A 19,326-nucleotide genomic window follows, 5' to 3' on the forward strand; every position below is an offset into this window, starting at 1 on the left:
CATTGACCGACACTCTTATGCATGAGTTTATCCCCATATTAAAGAAATCAACCAGAAGATCAATCAGAATCAAAAGGCTTTTTCAGCATGAAGCTATAGAAGAATGTTCTTAAGATCCACAGTTGTTTTTTGGTTCTTTAGAAAAGCATCTATAATATGTTTTGATGCTTCAAAGAACCATCGAACCAAAACATGATGATGGGAAATCAAAAACTTTTTTTTAAAGTTTCATGTAGCTCTGGCTGGATCTTACAGAAGTTTCACAGCTGAATGTGACCAGAGTTTAAATCCATTTGAATGATCTCATCAAGGTGTTTAGATTGATGACAGGCAGGTGCATCTGGAACTAAACTCTAATGCATGCTTAAAGCACTGTGTTCTAGATCGTCTGTGATGTAGAACCTCCGGACTTTTGTTCTAGTTTTCCTTCAGGTCATCTGATGTTACTTAAAGAGCCGCAGCAGCAACTAAATGAGGTCAGAGAGTTTTTATACAGCAGATGCAGGTCAAGATCACAGTGGCCGCTCTTTACTGGAGCTGCATACGTCACATACTGTACAGTAATGCCTAGAAATGTAGTCTCTTCTTTTAAGATTTGATCATTTACATAGTAAACAATCACAATTTGTCCTTGTGCATACAGCAGCAGTTACTCGAAAATAATGCAAATAGATACTGTATAAAGGTAAAGGTTTTAATGGTTAATGGTTCCCCAAAGAACCTTTCAGTGATCAGTTCTTAAAAGAGCTGTGTGTGTTGGATTGGCTTTTACCTGTTTTAGGTCAATCTGTACGGAAAATATGAAAAGACTCGTTTTCTAAATCTGCTCATGTAATTGTAGTGTAGTTTTGGAAGACTAGTTTGGGAGAAACCTTCCGTCGAGCTTTTCAGCTCGTGCGACTCTTATATTTTGGGTCTGTTACAGTGTTTTATTCTGCGGTGAGTCATGATGCAGCTGTGTAACACGCTTAAGCAGCAGTGGGATGAGATGAGCAACATTGTGATTTTATTCAGGCTCTGCTCGTGATAGCACCACTGCCAAACATTTTCTGATCCCACTCCCACTGCTGCTTGGCTCTGTCAAAATATACAATGGTGGCCAAAATTATTAGAACATTAGTACTTTCACCAGCTAAAAAATGGTTAAGTCAGGTTTCTATCTTTTGCTGTAGTGTGTCAGTAGGAAATATCAGTTTACATTTCCAAACATTCATTTTGTGAGATTTTTGTCTGACAACAGCCAGTGATCCACACAGAGATCTGATCATCATCATCAGTCTGTCTGGAATGACATGAAGAAACAGAACAAACTGAGACTAAATCCAGAAGAACTGTGTCTCCAAGACGCTTCAAGAAAGCTCCTGCAAAGCTCCTGAGAAACTCTGCTCAAGTGCACCGAGGACAAAAGCTGCTTTAAACACAAAAGGATGCTCACAACAAATGTTGATTTAATTTAGTTCATAGAAGTTAATTGATCAAGAAAATCTATTTATGACATTATTTTTGAAAGCATCCTCATTTTACAGCATTTTTACACAAGTGCCTAAAACCTTTAACAGCACTGTAGCTTTGCAGGAGGTTTCTTGAAGCGAAGATCTCACTGGATTATTACAATTAATGGCTAAATGAATGTTTGGAAATGTAAACTGATATTTTCAACTGACACACTACAGCAGAAGATCGAAATAACTGACTTAAAACCATTTTTTACCTGCTGAAAATACTAGAGTTCGAATAATTTTGGCCACCGCTGTAGGTGGTGATACGCTCAGGCCTGGACCTTCTTGTTCGACTTTATGCCTCTCACAGACTCTCCTGCCTTCCCTTTGCAGACCATCGTCCGCGGGAGCCGGCCGCCGAAGGACGCCTCCATCAACGGTCTGTTGGAGGAGTTTGACAGCATCTCCGTCACCCGCTCCAACTCTCTGAGGAAAGATAGTCCGCCTGGAGCCCATCAGGCCGGCGGGAGCAAACCAGCGTCTGCGTCCACATCCAACACTGGCGGACCGGAGGAGAATGGCTTCGGACACTATTACGGCCGCTTCTCGTGCGACCTGGACAGCAGTAAAGACTTCTCGCTAGAGGCGTACCGCGAGCGAGGCATCCACGACGGTGAGTACTATGGACGGCACTACCGCTTCTCTCTCAGACAGAACGGCCATCCCATCCGCAGCCCCTTCTATCCCGACGCCATGCCACAGAAGTCCTCGGACTATGCCAAGATGCCGCCTGACTACCACACCTACCTGGAGAGCAAGATGCGGCTGTCCACTGCCGAGATGGCCATGGGCGGCCGCAGGGAATACTACCGCGCCTCTCTGGGCGGATCCAGCCAGGATTACCGGGAGCATCTGCTGGGAACACCGTCGCGCGTCTCCATCCACAGCGAGCAGATGAACTATCCTGACGGAGACTGGGGATACGGAGCGGGACTGAGAGACGACTACGACAAGAGGCCCAAGTCCTCATACATCAGTCAGACAAGCCCCCAGCCGGCCATCCGGCAGCGCTCGCGCTCGGGGTCAGGCCTGCAGGAGCCCAGCCTGCCTTACGGCATCAGCGCATTTAGAGCTGCGCCGCAGGGGCCATACAGCTCTTACACGTACCCCAGACTGTCCGAGAACACGTCTTCGCTCGTAAAGGTAAAGATCAAATCGGCCTCCTACTAATGAAGGGTTTGGCTTTTTATTTTAAATGCACCAGTGCATTAGGGATGCATTCACACTATTGGTTTGTGTGATTCTCTGGCACAGTCAATGCAAGATAAATTCAGACTTACCAAAATGAACTGCTACGGATGATGCAACATTTGCATGTGATGGTCAAATGCAGTTTGTCTGCTCAGAGATCATTGCATGACAGATTTTGGATTAAAAGGCTCCATGGAGATCCATTGTTTTGCTCAAACATCTTGTGGCAGTAAAAATGCGCAATAAAAATTAACGTGATAGTATGAAATGAAAATTCTGTCATTAATTACTCACCCTCATGTCGTTCCAAACCCGTAAGACCTTCGTTCATCTTCAGAACACAAATTAATATATTTATGATGAAATCCGAGAGCTGTCTGACCCTCCATAGACAGCAACGCAACTGAAATGTTCCCGGGTTCTGAAACGTAGCGAGGACATCAGTAAAACAGTCCATGTGACCATAATTTGAAAAAAAGCTACAATAATTGTTTTTGTGGGTTTGGAACGACATGAGGGTGAGTAATTAATGACAGAATTTTCATATTGAGTGAACTATCACTTTAACATCATTAAGGAGTGCTGTATTTATATGCGTGCATTTGGCAGATGATTTTACATTGCATTTCATGCACTTTCCGCATTAAAAGAGTATTAGGCCACTTCCTCAATAACTCCTCAATATATTGCAACATAAATTTACATCTGCAGAATCTCCACATCACTCAGTGCAGTAATCTCAGTATGTGTGATTTCATGCATTTGGCAAATACTTTTACCTTTCATTTCATCTGCTTTGTACATTGGAAGTGTATTAGGGCATCGAATAACTCTGAAATATATTACGGCATAAATTTACACACCCTGAATCTGAAAGATGCATTAAAAAGGCATCTTGTTTAGTATTTAGTCCTACTATCACCATCATCATGAAGAAGTTTTTAAAGCATAATTTTACCCCCAAAAACCTTCATCCTCTCTGAATAACATTTTATTTTAAAACAGCATGAATTAAGTTCATCCAGTGTGTTTTTAAAGATCTAATCTGATGCATTTGACAGGTGTTTTTACACTGCATTAAAGCTCAGTTCATGCGCCTCCCGTTCCTGTACGAATGCCGCATTGTTCCCAATGGAAGCCTCCAGCTCTGTGTTGAGTTAAAGGCTGCAGACACACTGTCCGCTCCTCACCCGCAGGCCGTGTAGGGCGTATTATCTCTCAGGTCACACCTCCGCTCCGCAGCACCGGCTCCGTGATGGATCTGGTGTCAGTTCTTAATCTACTCACCCATGAAAAGAGCGCAGCGGCCGGAGACACAGAATTACTCATGAGAGCGGTGCAGGAATCAATTAATGGAAGCGTAGCATCTCCCCGATAACAGCGGCTCATCGCAGACCTTCATTTACACACGCTTGAGCTCTGAACTGTGAGGCGCGCTTGTCATTTCATTCACAGATATTCCAGGATTACTGTAAGACATCTGCGCATCAGAAGTGTATGAGGCTGCCTCCTCAATAACTCCTCAATATACCGCAACATAGATTGACATCAGGGTTATTATAGTTTACTAAAACTAAAATTAAAACTAAAATAAACACATTGTTATTTGAAACAAGCAGAAGTAAACATTATCAAAAATAAACATAATCTGAAATAAAATATTTAACAATTCTTGAATCAAGATTAATTTACTATACAAGTAAAATTAATTAAGATTTAATGTCTTGTTTTCTGTAAAAAAAAAAAAAATCAATATTTGATTAGTTTTTTCTTAAAACAAACAAAAATATCTGCCAATGGGACAAGAAAAAGAATCTTGTTTAGCCTTTGAATTAAGAATGATTTTCTTACCCCATTGGCAGATATTTTTGTTTGTTTTAAGCAAAAACTATTTTTTTTTTTAAAACAAGACTTAATATCTTAAATCATTTTACTTGTCAAGTAAATGCATCTTGATTCAAGAATGTTTAGATATTTATGCTAGAAAACAAGACAAAAACACTGAGAAAATAATATTTTGCAGTGTGCCTGGCAACATTTCTCAAAAATTCACAAACATACACAACAAAATTACTAAAACTTTAGTGAAAATTAACATGAAAAACTATTAGATAGTTAATAATACAAACGCTGGTTAATAAAAGCTATAATAGTATCTCAATGATAGTAAAATAACTTACATTCCCATAGAATCAGCAACATTAATTTTAAATAATTACATATTTGTTTGTATTTAGTCCAACCATTACCATCATCAGGTGAATCTCATGAAGAACCAGAAGAAAGAAACAATACATTATTTTTTTAATTCTTTCTTCATGACACATTTTCACCTCTAAAAACTTATTTTATTCTAAAAACAGATCCATCGTTTTATTTCAATTTATTGTGGCAGCAAAAGTGCATCATAAATATTCAATATTCAATATGAAAAATAAATATTCAACATCAAGAGTGCTGCATTTACATGCCAGGCAGATGCTTTGACACGGTCTGCATTATAAGTGCATTAGTCCCCTGAATAACTGCTTGATATTACACCCACTGCAGAATCTGCAAGATGTGTTCAAAACTGAATATTGTTCATATTTTCATCCCCAAACCTTTGGTCTGAACAACATTTTATTTTTAAAACAGCATAAATAAAATCCAGGGTAACACTTTATTCTGATAGTCCACTTTAGACATTCTGCTAATAGTAAGAACTTTGCAACTTCACAGTTAGTAGAATGTCTAAAGTGGACTATCAGAATAAAGTGTTACCACATTCACCTCATCCAGTGTGTTTTTAAAGATCTAAATTCACAGTGTTAATGACTGAGAAATTTGTGTGTAAATGTGTCATGAAAATAATGCCATGATGCACAAACTCTTCATTTGCATTAAGCTACATGTACTTTCATGTTTCTTTCTGCTGATGTTTGGGGTGAAATATGACCGGGTTCGGTTGATGTACGCAGCGGCGTTGTACTGTATGTCGACTGTCGTGTGTGTGTGTGTGTGTGTGTGTGTGTGTGTGTGTGTGTGTGATTTGGCTGTGATTCAGGCCACACTCCCATCAGTCTCGGCTCAGTGGCGTCATAATGAACCTCTTTCTTTCTCATTCAGCTTGACTCGGTCACTTTCAGCGAGCCCAGCGTTTTGTGGGCGCTGTTGGGAATCGCGGGCCGTTAAAGGCCCCCAGCTCGGGGACTTGGGACCTCGGGCACGCTCGCGCTCATTGTGATGAACTGATGTTGTGGCACCTTCCTTTTCTGCAGCCCTTGCATAAAAGCCGCTGCGGCGTGTTCCACCACAGAATTCAATTTCACACTCCAGCTGGGTTGTTGATTACGCTGCCAAATTCAGATTAATGTGCATTTAACGAACATGGATCAGCCAGCGGTGCTGGGGGGGTCTCGGGACTTTCTCCGGCCCATAAACAGCCTCGCCGGGATGATTGATTAAAGGAGTCCACCGGTGTAATTACAGCCGGCGCTCTCATCATCAGGCGCTTAGATGACGATCCGTGTCGTGTCATCTTCTTGTGTTCGGGGGGTGGTGGGAATCATTCAGTCTACCTCCCACCGTGACCCTGCAGATCGGGAACTAGCTGAGAATCAGATCCATCGTGACTGCAGTCTTTCTGATGCTTTACTCCACTAACATATGCTTGCTTCTTGCTTTTTCTGCTTTTACTCAGTTCTGTGTGTGTATCACATACGCTACCAGTCAAAAGTTTGAATAATTAAGTAATAATTATTATAATAAAAAGTAATAATTAAATTTTTCAATGTTTTTGAAAGAACTCTTGAAATATTATTACTATTTGATTGTATTATTCTAATGTAAAACAGCTGTTTTCTCTGTGAATATGTGTTAAACTGTAATGTATTTCTGTGATCTGCAGCTGTATTTTCAGCATCATTACTGCAGTCTTCAGTGTCACATGATCTTCAGAAATCATTATAATATACTGATTTACTGATCAACAAACATTTCTGATTATTATCAATGTTGAACACAGTTGTGCTGCACAATATTTTTGTGGAAACTGTGATACATTTTATTTTTCAGGATTCACAGATGAATAGAAAGTTCAAAAGAACAGCATTTATTTGAAACAGAACTCTTTGTAACATTATAAATGTCTTTACTGGCACTTTTGATCAATTTAATGTGTCCTTGATTAATAAAAATGTTTTCAGCATAAATAAAACTTTAAGCATAAATTTTCAGAAATGTTGGTTGAGCAGTAAATCAGTATATTATTATGATTTCTGAAGATCATGTGACACTGAAGACTGGAGTAATGATGCTGAAAATACAGCTGCAGATCACAGAAATACATTACACTTTAACACATATTCACATAGAAAACAGCTGATTTAAGCTGTTATTGATCATAAATATTGTGTGATATTTTCTGTTGGGTATAAAGCAGCGCAGATCTTTATCTGAATGTTGCCCCTCTTGTTTTGTACATGAGGACAGAAGGATGATATGATTGCAGTGTCAGTGTTGTCCTGCTGTAATGTGTGACATTGAGCCTCAGTTTGAGGGCCGTTCCCTCAGCAGACAGCAGCTCTGGGATAAACGAGCGTTTGAGGATCATCGCAGGCTTGTAATGAGGAATCATGAGCGTCTTCTGCTGCTGGTGTCTGCATTATTCACTCGTGGGGCCTCGTTTATAAAGTGTGTGTACGCTAAAATCCACGCGAGCGCTCATATTAATAAAGACAGTCTTTGACGAGGAAAAGTGCTTGGCGTCACGTCAGGGTCTGAGCAGACAACACACTTTCTCTTGTCGGAGTACTGCTGGTTTTTGGAAATGTAAGCTGTTCTTTCTAAAGGATTCGGACGATGACTGGTGATCTTTTACATGTTAATGACATTAATTAGGAGTCGTTAACAAGCAGAGCTCTAAAACCATTGAGTTGCACGCAAGCTGAAGATCATTTGAGATTCATAGATTTGACATCTGAAAGAGTCCATGTGTTTTCTGTTCGTATGTTCATTCTACGAATCACACGCACGCATATTTGAGAGATGATCGTAAGATCACATTTAGGATGGTTTCTGCGCAGCATTTTATAAATGAGGCCTATGGGTTGGAAATCAAAAATCAATTCCAATTTCAGAATCAGATACTTTAAGTCAGGAATCGGATACTTGTTGTAAAATTTAAGTTTTAATTCCACCTATCTTGGGTTCACATCTATTTGTTTTACTTGGCGAAAAGGGGCTGTTAAAAATGTATGTACAAAAATATCTGCCAATGGGGTAAGAAAAATAATCTTAATTCAAAAGCTAAACAAGACTATTTTCCTTGCCCCATTGGCAGATATTTTTGTTTGTTTTAAGCAAAGACTAATTTTTTTAGAAAACAAGACATAATATTTCAAGTCATTTTACTTGTACAGTAAATTCATCTTGATTCAAGAATGTTTAGATATTTATACTAGAAAACAAGACAAAAAATACAAAAGAGAATAATTTTTTGCAGTGTAGTTTAATATTTATTCTTCAGAACTGTAAGAGAGCTACAACCTCCATTAAAAATAAAAAAGTCTCAGTTTATCTACAACCGTGCGGCTCTATTTTGCACACAAACAGCTCTTAATCAAGTTTTTATGTAGCCGCCTGATTTTAGTTCATGGTATTCAGCTGCAACTAAATGTTTTGCAAAAAGAGACACAGAATAAATATGTTTGATATCTAAATGTTTGACTTTTTTTAACCACATTAGAATCGAAACTGGGAATCGGAATCGATCAAATTCAAACGATACTCAACCCTAATGAGGCCCATGATGTTTTGTGTTTGGACGGAACAGGGTGAGTACGAGCGCGGGGCCCGTGATGGGAGTCCACAGGGGCCGGGGCCCGAGACATATCAGCGTGTTCCCCTCAAACTACCTCAGAGCCACGGCAAACCCGGTTACCCGGCCGGTCTCCAGTACCCTCCGGCCTTCCAGTACCGGCCGCCGCAGCCCAGCCCTCCCTACACCCCACAGGGGGCGCACTCGCAGCCCTCCTCGCCCTTCACCCCGGGCCCCGGGGCCTATCCGCCGCCCAGCTGGGGCTCGTCCTCCGAGCAGCCGCCCTGCAGGGTTTCGCACGAGCAGTTCCGGGCGGCGCTGCAGCTGGTGGTGAACCCGAGCGACCCGCGCGAGTATCTGGACAACTTCCTGAAGATCGGCGAGGGATCCACGGGCATCGTGTGCATCGCCACCGAGAAGCACAGCGGCAAACAGGTGGCCGTGAAGAAGATGGACCTGAGAAAGCAGCAGCGGCGGGAGCTTCTGTTCAACGAGGTGAGCGTGCCAGTATCCTGGGGAACTAAATGGTGAAAAAAGCTCCAGGTTTGTAGAGCTGCGCAGTATAGGCCAAAACCTTTGTGATTATACAGTCGAACCAAAAATCATTCAGACAGCAGATATCATGTTTGATATTTGTTCGGTGCAGGACTCTATAGTTCATTTCTGTAAGTGAGGAGAGCAAAATAAAGTAAACTGTGACATATTACACCTAAATATTCTTCATAGAGTGGACTAGCGGATCAAAAATGATTCAGACTCTTTGACCGGAGCATGTTTTGCTTCAGTGTTTTTTCTTTAATTGCTAATGTGATGTTTTTCCACCACAGACTGAACTAAATGAAGCATTGTTTGGTGATTGGTCGAGCTAAACTGGTTTATCTAATTGTTCTTTAATTTAACATCTGATAGGTATTCAGCCGAATTAATTACATTCCTTTCTATCAAAGTTATCTGACATTATCAAGATCAGTTTGTTCTGACGCAGTTTAACTCTGAGCTCTTCTCATTCTTCTCATCATTTTCTAAACTATAGTGAATAAACTGATATAATGTGAGAAATGTCTGAATAAATTTTGGTTTGACTGGATATATATTTTAAAGTAGTTCTATCATGATTCTTCTTATGAAAATATTAAACAAAATATGAAGAATTACTAATGCAATATTTCTCTGTAAAATAAAAAAGGTTTTAAGATAAATAGTATTATGATTATTTTAGTTTTACATTCCAACTGAAAAAAATACAATATTCATATTTGTAGTTGTCTAAATTTCTTTGTTTTTATTAAGCTTTTATTTAGTCAGAAACCCACAGGAAGTCATATTTGTTAATATGCTCATCTCATTACAGGTTTGTGAGGATGGTTTGGTGTGTGTTATATAATGTATAATGCTGTTATATTGGACACAGACTCACAGCAGAAGAGTGGAGTCGCTCCGAGACGCTGAAAACACTGCATCACGAGCTGCTCGTGTGAAAACAGACATCAGATTCCACAAATATTACATTTTAAAATGCTCATAATCAGATCACAGTTACTTTTATGGATTACATGATGACATATTATTCACACAATGACAGTAATTATTCATAATTTATTGATTCTCCCTAATTCTCCTTTTTCTCTGCTAATGTGTGGTTTAATCCATTTAAAGATGTTGATATCAAAAAATGGAATACATTTTCTTTCTCTTTGCTTTTTATATCAATATGGTATGCTTAATAGTAAGTTTAAAACAAGTTAGATGAAAAGTAATCTAAAAAGTAGTCAGAATACATTGCCTAAAATGAGTAACCCAGATTACGTTACTAACTAGTCTTCATCATGTAATCTGTAATCAGTAATGGACTACAATTTGTAAGTATTCTATCTGCTTGACTCTGAAACACACGGTACATATACTCAATTCCGCAGATTTTGCATGGTAATAACTGCTGTTTTATTTGGATTGATTTTCAGCCCTCATTCATGATGAACCAGAGATGGTCAGACACAGGTCTTTGAGAGTGTCTACATGTTTTCCTGTTCATCTGCTTGCAGGTGGTCATCATGAGAGACTACCATCACGAGAACGTGGTCGACATGTACAACAGTTATCTGGTCGGTGATGAACTCTGGGTAGTGATGGAGTTTCTAGAGGGCGGAGCCTTGACTGACATCGTCACTCACACCAGGTAAGAGCTGATCATCCAATCAGAATCCGAGTCTGAACTAGCTGATCTCACACTGATTCATTCATGCATTCATCTGATCTTTTGATTCAAAGTACACCAAGATCCAAGTGAAAGAGAAAATGATTGTGAGATTATACACTAGGCCTCATGATTGAGTTTGTGTCAGAAATGCCTAGATCACGAGATGTTTCGGTCTCATTAATAGTGAACATGTTCAACACGTTTCACAATCAGCTTTGATCTAATATGAAACTGAGAGGGATATTACACTTCTGCAGCTGATTTATGCAGCGGTTTGAGTGCAGCGTTATCTGCTGGAGACAATAGTCCGGTGATGAATTATTATTGTGAAAGTTTGTGGTGGAGATTGTTTTAAACGCTGCCTCTGCTCTGGAAGCGTCTGCATAATTACAGTAATTGGCGTTGTTCGTCAGTTCGGTGTTGCGCGGTGTTGGACTGTAATTGCACGCTTTCAGAGACACGCGTGACCCGTCGGCACGACACGCTTCCATCCCACCGCAGAGAGGAAGAGCAGCTTCTGTTTCTGATGCACTTTATTTCTGTCCTGTTTGAGACGTTAATAGAGACATTTCTACATAGACTGATCCCTTCTTAGGCAGCATTCTGAGACACACGGGTCTGAATCAAGGCTCAGATCAGCAGATGGATCACGTGATGCTCACGGCCAATTCCATCTAAGGCTTAACTACAATTATCTATCTAGAAGAAAGCAAGGGAAAGGCAGGAGGTGAGGAGGTCAAACAGGGTTCACATTCTAGATGTTTTGACCACATTACTATTAATACATATTGAGATGCCTAAACACAAACTCAGACATTAAAATCAGATTTACAGTTTGTGTCTTTACATCTGAACCAGTGTTATTTTACTATTGTTTAGATAGTGCTATGGTTTTTATTCATATTTTGAAGTATCTTTTATTTTTATATTTTCAGTCTTTATACTTTCAATTTGAGTTTTTATTTATTTCTAGTTAGTAATTTTAGTACTTCAACTTAAGTTAAACAAAAATGAGAAATGTTGCCTTGGCAAGTAACTGAAGCAAGTTTAAGGGTTAGTCTGAAAATGAATCTGTCTGAGTTAACAGTTTAAATCAGTTTAAATCAGTCACCAGGATTATCCAGATCCAGACCCATTCAGTCTGAGGAAGAACTAGCGACTGTATCTGATCACATCACATGAACCATAATTCAGATGGAGTAGGATGGAGTCAGATGGAGTCGGTTGGAGTCAGTTGGAGTCGGTTGGAGTCAGATGGAGTCCGTTGGAGTTGGGTGGAGTCAGATGTAGTCAGTTGGAGTCAGATGTAGTCAGTTGGAGTCAGATGGAGTCAGATGGAGTCAGATGTAGTCAGTTGGAGTCAGATGGAGTCAGATGGAGTCCGTTGGAGTCAGATGTAGTCAGATGGAGTCAGATGGAGTCCGTTGGAGTTGGGTGGAGTCAGATAGAGTCGGTTGGAGTTGGGTGGAGTCAGATAGAGTCGGGTGGAGTCAGATAGAGTCGGTTGGAGTCAGATGGAGTCTGATGGAGGCAGTTGGAGTCGGGTGGAGATGGTCTGACTGTACAGGATCAGTATTCTTCAGCACCGTAGCCACCAGATCCGGTTCGTATCCAGCCCAGATGGTGGATCAGTACCCAGAGACGACCTCTACAGCCCTGAACGTCAGCGGAGACCAGGACACCTGGATGAGCGCCAGAGACAGATACAGAGACAGATCCCCAGTGAGGACCCCGCCACTTAGACCGCCATCGGGAAAGACCACTGGAACCAGTTGAGCCCTTACAATCTGACTTTGCTGCAGTTGGAATTGAACTGCTGGTTCGTTTGGTCAGAGGAGAACTGGCCCCCCGACTGAGCCTGGTTTCTCCCAAGGTTTTTCTCCATTCTGTCACTGATGGAGTTTTGGTTCCTCTGGCTTGCTTAGTTGGGGACACTTCATTTCCAGAGATATCATCGACCTGATTGCAAAGACACTATTTAAACTGAACTGAGCTGGATGATGACATCACTGAATTCAATAATGAAATGCCTTTAACTGAAAATCTTTTTTTTTTATCTTTTCTTTTTACATTATTGACACACTATTTTCCTTTTTTGATATTGTGCAGTTGCTTTGACACAATTTACATTGTTAAAAGCGCTATATAAGTAAAGGTGACTTGACTTGACTGTTGTTGGTTTCTCGTGTGCTGTGGTCTGATGTTGGTGTCTCTGGGTTCCTGCCAGAGCAAACACTGATCTGTGCCAGAGTGTGTTCCTGCATGTGGGCTGTTCAAAGAGTGCCGTGTTTTCAATTAACAGCAAATTGTAATGAGGCTCCTGATAGATTAGCGGCACACAGAGCTGTTTGAAATGATGCAGAATCTGGAGGTGTTTGAAGCTGATCAGTGTGTGCTTGTGAGAAACTGAGCTGAGAGTGAGAGCTGTGATTGGATGAGTGTTTAAACACGTTTATATTCAGATACAGCCACACTGATCAACTACAACACATGATGGAAGAACTACTGGTGTGTATGTTGTTTATTTATTAGAGTAAGCCATTTATTGAATGTTAATGTCTTTTATATTACTGTCCAGGATTTTACAGTGATTTTACAGTGATTTTACCGTGGAAAAGGGGCTTTTACTGCATCTTACTAGCTGTTTTAAAAAAATTATCTACTATTTACTTATTTTACATTTTTATTTTGGTAAGACTTTACAATAAGGTCCCATTAGTAATTCATTAACTAACATCGACGATGAGCAATGCGTTTATTATAGTATTTATTCATCTTTTTAAAAATGTATTTAGTTCAGGTTAGCTCAGGTTAACAAATACAACTTTTGATTTTAATCATGTTAGTAAATTAATTAATATTAAAAATGCTTTAGAAGTATGTTTCATTGTAGGTTCATGTTAATGTAAACTTTATTGTAAAGTGTTACTATTTCTTATTTTCATCAGTTTTTTTTAGCTGTAATTTATTTATGTTTGCTGTAAGTCTGTCTGAGCAGGTTTGCATGTGACTGCAGTATTCTGTATGTCACTGTATGTGAAGAATGAAGTGGTGAATGTGGTTTTAGAGACAGAAGTGTCCTTCATGGATCTCCTCGTTCGTCAGATTGATTGCAAACACGTCCCGTTTGCGCATTACGGCGCATTAGTGTTGAGGAGGAGCGGGAGGAACAAACACATGGCAGCGTGTTCCCCTTCAGTGAAGCCGCAGCTGCAGGCGAGACAGATGAGAGCACGGCGGACAGCTGGGCCTCACACACACACACACACACACACACACACTCACACACGCTCACACACACACACACACGCACACACACACACACACGCTCACACACACACACACACGCACACACACACACACGCACACACACACACACACGCACACGCACACACGCACATGCACACACACACACACACACACGCACACACACACTCACACACACACACACGCTCACGCACACACACACACACACACACACACACACACGCACACACACACACACACACACACACTCACACACACACACACATGCTCACGCTCCACTGATGGAGTCACGACTCTCCACGAGCCTTTCTGCTCCTGCCTTTGTTCTGCTGCATGTTTGAGACGCGCTGCTAATGACACGCTAGCTCCTCTGTGTGTGTGTGTGTGTGAGTGTGTCAGTGCCGCTGCTGAAGCTGGATCTATTATAATAGATGCTTCTGGTTTAGAGCAGCTGAAATTATTTTTTCTGCATTATTACACAGTATTCTCCTGTTTAATACTGTTAAGCTGCTTTGACACAATCTGTATAGTTAAAAGTGTTATATAAATAAAGGTGACTTGACTTGACACTGATTTATATTCCCACAGTGAGAGTTTCACACAGAACTCAATCATTAGTGCTGCTTGATGAGACCACCCAGAACACCCTAGCAACTGCATAGCAACACCTTAACAACCCCCAGGACTGTGTTTGTCTCAGGAGCTTGTGAGAAGCAGGTCTCCTCTGATTTGGGAGATCTGATGATCATCAGATGTTTTGTTGACAGGATGAATGAGGAGCAGATTGCCACCGTCTGTCTGTCGGTGCTGAAGGCGCTGTCTTACCTGCACACACAGGGCGTCATACACCGAGACATCAAGAGTGACTCCATCCTTCTCACCAGCGACGGACGGGTGCGTCACCTCAGCCATTATATATATATATACATATACACAGTATATATTAGTGCTGGGCAACAATTAATCGCATCCAAAATAAAAGTTTTTGTTTATATAACATATGTGTGTCTACTGTATATATTTATTATGTAAATATAAAGACACACATGTACAGTATATATTTTGAAAATATGTACTTGTATTAACATGCATATATTTATATTCATATAATTTATATTGTATATAAATATATTTAATATATAAACCTAACATATTTTTCTTAAATATATACATTCATGTGTGTATTTATATATACATAATAAATATACACAGTACACACACATATATATATATATTATGTAAACAAAAACTTTTATTTTGGATGCGATTAATCGTTGATATATATATATACATATGTAATTTGATTTAATAATAAAAAACTATTTATATTGTATGTATCAAATTGAATTATTTAATTTCATTTTATTTATATTAAGTTAAATTATATTTTAAAATATTGTACATTTATATTATGATTTATATAAAGTAATTCAATTAAATTTACTTTAAATTACATCATATAAATAAAATCTAAATATTTGATAAGATATGATTCTGTTGTGTTTAATGGTTATGATAGAATATTTAGCACACGAGAGTATTGTGTGGTTTACTGTATCATAATCATCTTTCACATGGAACTGTGTTCTTACACAAGTGTGCTTACTGTGGTTTATTGTGAGGGCAGAAAAGTGATCGGGGTAATTAGCAACTTCACCAGTTCCAAGTAATTAAATTGTGTCTCCCACCTTGTAATTAGCTAGGAGAACATGACAAATGAAGGGGCGATTAGCGGCTAATCAGCTTTGTGTTGTGCTGTACATGACGCTCTGGTGTTTCTGTGCTCAGATCAAGCTCTCGGATTTCGGCTTCTGTGCTCAAGTGTCTAAAGAGGTTCCCAAGAGGAAGTCTCTGGTGGGAACGCCGTACTGGATGGCTCCAGAGGTCATCTCCAGAATGCCCTACGGCACTGAGGTACGGTTAGCGGTTAGCGACGGTGACCCGTGTGCTGCCTGATGGGTAACGGTCAGCGCTGATCTGCTGTGGTGTGTCCGCAGGTGGACATCTGGTCTCTGGGCATCATGGTGATCGAGATGGTGGACGGAGAGCCGCCGTACTTCAACGAGCCGCCGCTGCAGGCCATGAGACGGATACGAGACAACCTGCCCCCGCGACTCAAGGAGTCTCATAAGGTGAGCCGCTGCATCTCTATTGGCCAGAGCCGCGGTCACATGATCACATGACACGCGTGTTTACATGCAGCTCTGATTGACAGCGATGCTCTGAAACTCATTTATTACTCAAACACCCAAACCCAGAGTTCTCATTAAACAGAAACTTTATTTGATAATCAACGTTCAAATGAAAACAAACATTTGAATTGCACATAAACCAATGTTTATATCAACTTTTATGTCGGCAGTTTTTGTAATTATATAATTATGTTTTTACTAGGGCTGTAAAACAATTAACATTTTTAATCTAATTAATTACATTATGTGCCAATTAATTAATTGCACATCTGTTTGTGCTGAGAAATCATTTAAAGTCATTATTGTGTTACATGAGAAAAGCATTGACTACACATTACTGAAAAATTGCTTTAGAAAGAAATATTTTGATTTAACATTGCTTAAATATTGATAATAAATGCATGTTAATGTTTGAATGGATATTGAAATATGAAATGGTTAAACAAAAATGAAATGAGACTAATAACACCAGTAGGTGGTGCTGAGTCACTTTCTAATGAGCGAGTCATTGAATCATTCATTCGGCTGATTCATTCAGAAACACAGCAAGTCTTTACAAATGAGTCACTGAATCATTTACTCACTCGATTTGTTCAAAACTTCTAATTCATTCAATAACGAAGCAAGTGAATCATTCTTTCAGCCAATTCGTTCAAACGGCTGATTCATTCAGAAACGCAGCAAGTGACAGTCTTTATGAATGAGTCACTGAATCAATGACTCACTTGATTCATTCGAAATGGTGTATTCATTCTGTAATGAAACACTGGTTGGCAAAATTTTAAATGACAAATTAATAATACAGCGCTCTGATCATCTGATCAATCGTGCGGCTCATGTACGGTCTGTGGGCCTCGTTTATAAAGTGTGTGTACGCTAAAATCCACGCGAGCGCTCATATTAATAAAGACGGTCTTTGACGAGGAAAAGTGCTTGGCGTCACGTCAGGGTCTGAGCAGACAACACACTTTCTCTTGTCGGAGTACTGCTGGTTTTTGGAAATGTAAGCTGTTCTTTCTAAAGGATTCGGACGATGACTGGTGATCTTTTACGTGTTGATGACATTAATTAGGAGTCGTTAACAAGCAGAGCTCTAAAACCATTGAGTTGCACGCAAGCTGAAGATCATTTGAGATTCATAGATTTGACATCTGAAAGAGTCCATGTGTTTTCTGTTCGTATGTTCATTCTACGAATCACACGCACGCATATTTGAGAGATGATCGTAAGATCACATTTAGGATGGTTTCTGCTGTATATTGATCACTGTGTCATGTGACGTGTAGGGCTGCGGCGATAAATCGATGCGGAATGGATGATTCTGAGATCTTCTCTGGAATGGATTCTGAGCTTATATTTTAACAGCAGATGGCGCTCTGCTCTAGTGTTTCTCCACACACTCAAATGCTGATGAAGAAGAGCGCTGAAGAGCACTGAGTCTGTAATCTCACCTCGGCTCAGAATGATTTTATGACCCCAGATTAATGTAAACAGCCCACTGTGAACACTCCTGTAATTCACTTCAAATTTGTCGAACTTTATGAATGATTATTTTAGGTTCAAGTATGTGTAAGGATGTGGAAACGAGCAGAGTACGGCTGTTTCTGAAGCATGCAGTGCCACCTGCTGTTCAAAAGCAAGCTCAGAATCCACTCCAGAATCGCCATGCATTCGGAGAATCTCAGAATAATTTCTGGACTCGTGATGCATGGCGTGTGTTGAGTGGGCTGAAGCGGTGTCTGGTGTGTTTGTGTGCAGGTGTCGTCAGTTCTGCGGGCGTTCCTGGACCTGATGCTGGTGCGAGAGCCGTCTCAGCGGGCCTCGGCCCCGGAGCTGCTGCAGCACTCGTTCCTGAAGCTGTCGGGGCCGCCGTCCTGCATCGTTCCTCTGATGCGCCACTACCGCCACCGCTGAGCGCTTCCAGTCGCCTCTGATTCAGAACGAGTCTCTCTCACTCTCGTCTTCTCACGCTAACTACGAAGATGTATTTTAGAGCAATTGTAAGTTTTAATTGTACAGTTTTGATAAACGGCAGTATTTTTGTTGTGATGTTACCATGGTGAAATGGGCAGTATTACCTAGAACCTGAGAGTTTCTGCAAAATAACAATAATAATAAACTTTCCTACTGTTTATATTTCGTTTTTTTGAAGATGGCTGTTGCAGACAGATGAATCCGAATATATTTATTTATTCTACGTTTGTAGGTCGCGCCAGAGTTTTCTACGCTGGTTTCGTTCTGGTTTTCAGTAGTGTGGCCTTTTCACGCTCATTCTCACGCGCGATCTCTAGCAATATTCTGCACAATCCTCGCGTGTTTTCTCGTGGCGTCTCACCCGTGTCTCATGGCTCACTGTGATCTGAATGGCGTGTTTCTGTAGGACTCTTCAGATCCGCTGTCGAGTCGCTTTCGTACGGTGATCCTGCATGTGTGTCACTAAGAGCTGCTTTCAATAAAAAACACAAACGCATGTGTGCTGTGCTTCATTCAGACTCTTATAGAAACGGCTTTTTCTGCTTCATTTTCTCCACAGGACTTTTCGTGATGACATGAGTGAATGAACTACAATCCCATGATGCATTGTGAATGACATCAGCCATGACTATATAACACACTGAGTCTAATCAAGGCGTCAGAGGAGATTTAGAGATTATAACAGCTCCATAGAAAAATATTCTTACAAACATTAATAATAAAACTAAGCAGCTTTTTTAACATTACAGGTGTGAGATGTTCATTTAATGACAGTAAACATTATATGCAAATATTCTTGCTGGAAACCATTAGATTAGCGTGACATGAAGGAAAAGAAACAAAAACTTTGTTTACAGTTCAGGAATTATTCAGACTGCTGGTCATTTTGAATTTAGAGATATATGTTCAAACATAAAATAATCAACATGAACAATATGTTTTTAACATGAGGCCAGGGTTATTATAGTTAACCAAAACTAAAACTAACTGAAACTGAAAAAATATATGGAACTATATGGAAACACAAAACAAAATTAAAAAACTTTAACATTATAATGAAAACAGAAAAAAAAACAAAAGACAATAACTCAAATATAATTCAAAATAAATGATAATAGTGTAGCATAATGTAATCTGTCTGATAATGCTAGTTTTCTTTTGAGACCCCCAAAGGCTTCTAAACACACACTGACCTCCAGGAACGCT

The 19,326-nt window shown here is 40.0% G+C and overlaps 1 protein-coding gene across 6 annotated transcripts in view; it reads left to right on the forward strand.

Annotated features, from left to right (window-relative positions):
* The window catches only part of LOC306880533 (serine/threonine-protein kinase PAK 5-like), a 61,927-nt gene extending 43,309 nt beyond the window's left edge, over nt 1-18,618 (forward strand). For 4 of the 6 annotated variants that reach the window (XM_079434100.1, XM_079434098.1, XM_079434099.1 and 1 more), the window contains 7 exons: nt 1,833-2,642; nt 8,506-8,985; nt 10,533-10,666; nt 14,722-14,848; nt 15,743-15,868; nt 15,952-16,086; nt 17,905-18,597. In XM_079434100.1, the coding sequence (XP_079290226.1) occupies nt 1,833-2,642; nt 8,506-8,985; nt 10,533-10,666; nt 14,722-14,848; nt 15,743-15,868; nt 15,952-16,086; nt 17,905-18,060 (1,968 nt within the window). In that variant the 3' untranslated portion in view covers nt 18,061-18,597. Of the gene's footprint in view, nt 1-1,832; nt 2,643-8,418; nt 8,986-10,532; nt 10,667-14,721; nt 14,849-15,742; nt 15,869-15,951; nt 16,087-17,904 lie in introns of all 6 variants that reach the window. The other 2 variants (XM_079434096.1, XM_079434101.1) reach the window with 2 other exon arrangements.
* The last annotated feature ends 708 nt before the right edge of the window (nt 18,619-19,326 follow it).

Source organism: Barbus barbus, assembly GCF_936440315.1.
Source record: "Barbus barbus genome assembly, chromosome: 14".
NCBI classification, from domain to species: Eukaryota; Metazoa; Chordata; class Actinopteri; order Cypriniformes; family Cyprinidae; genus Barbus; species Barbus barbus.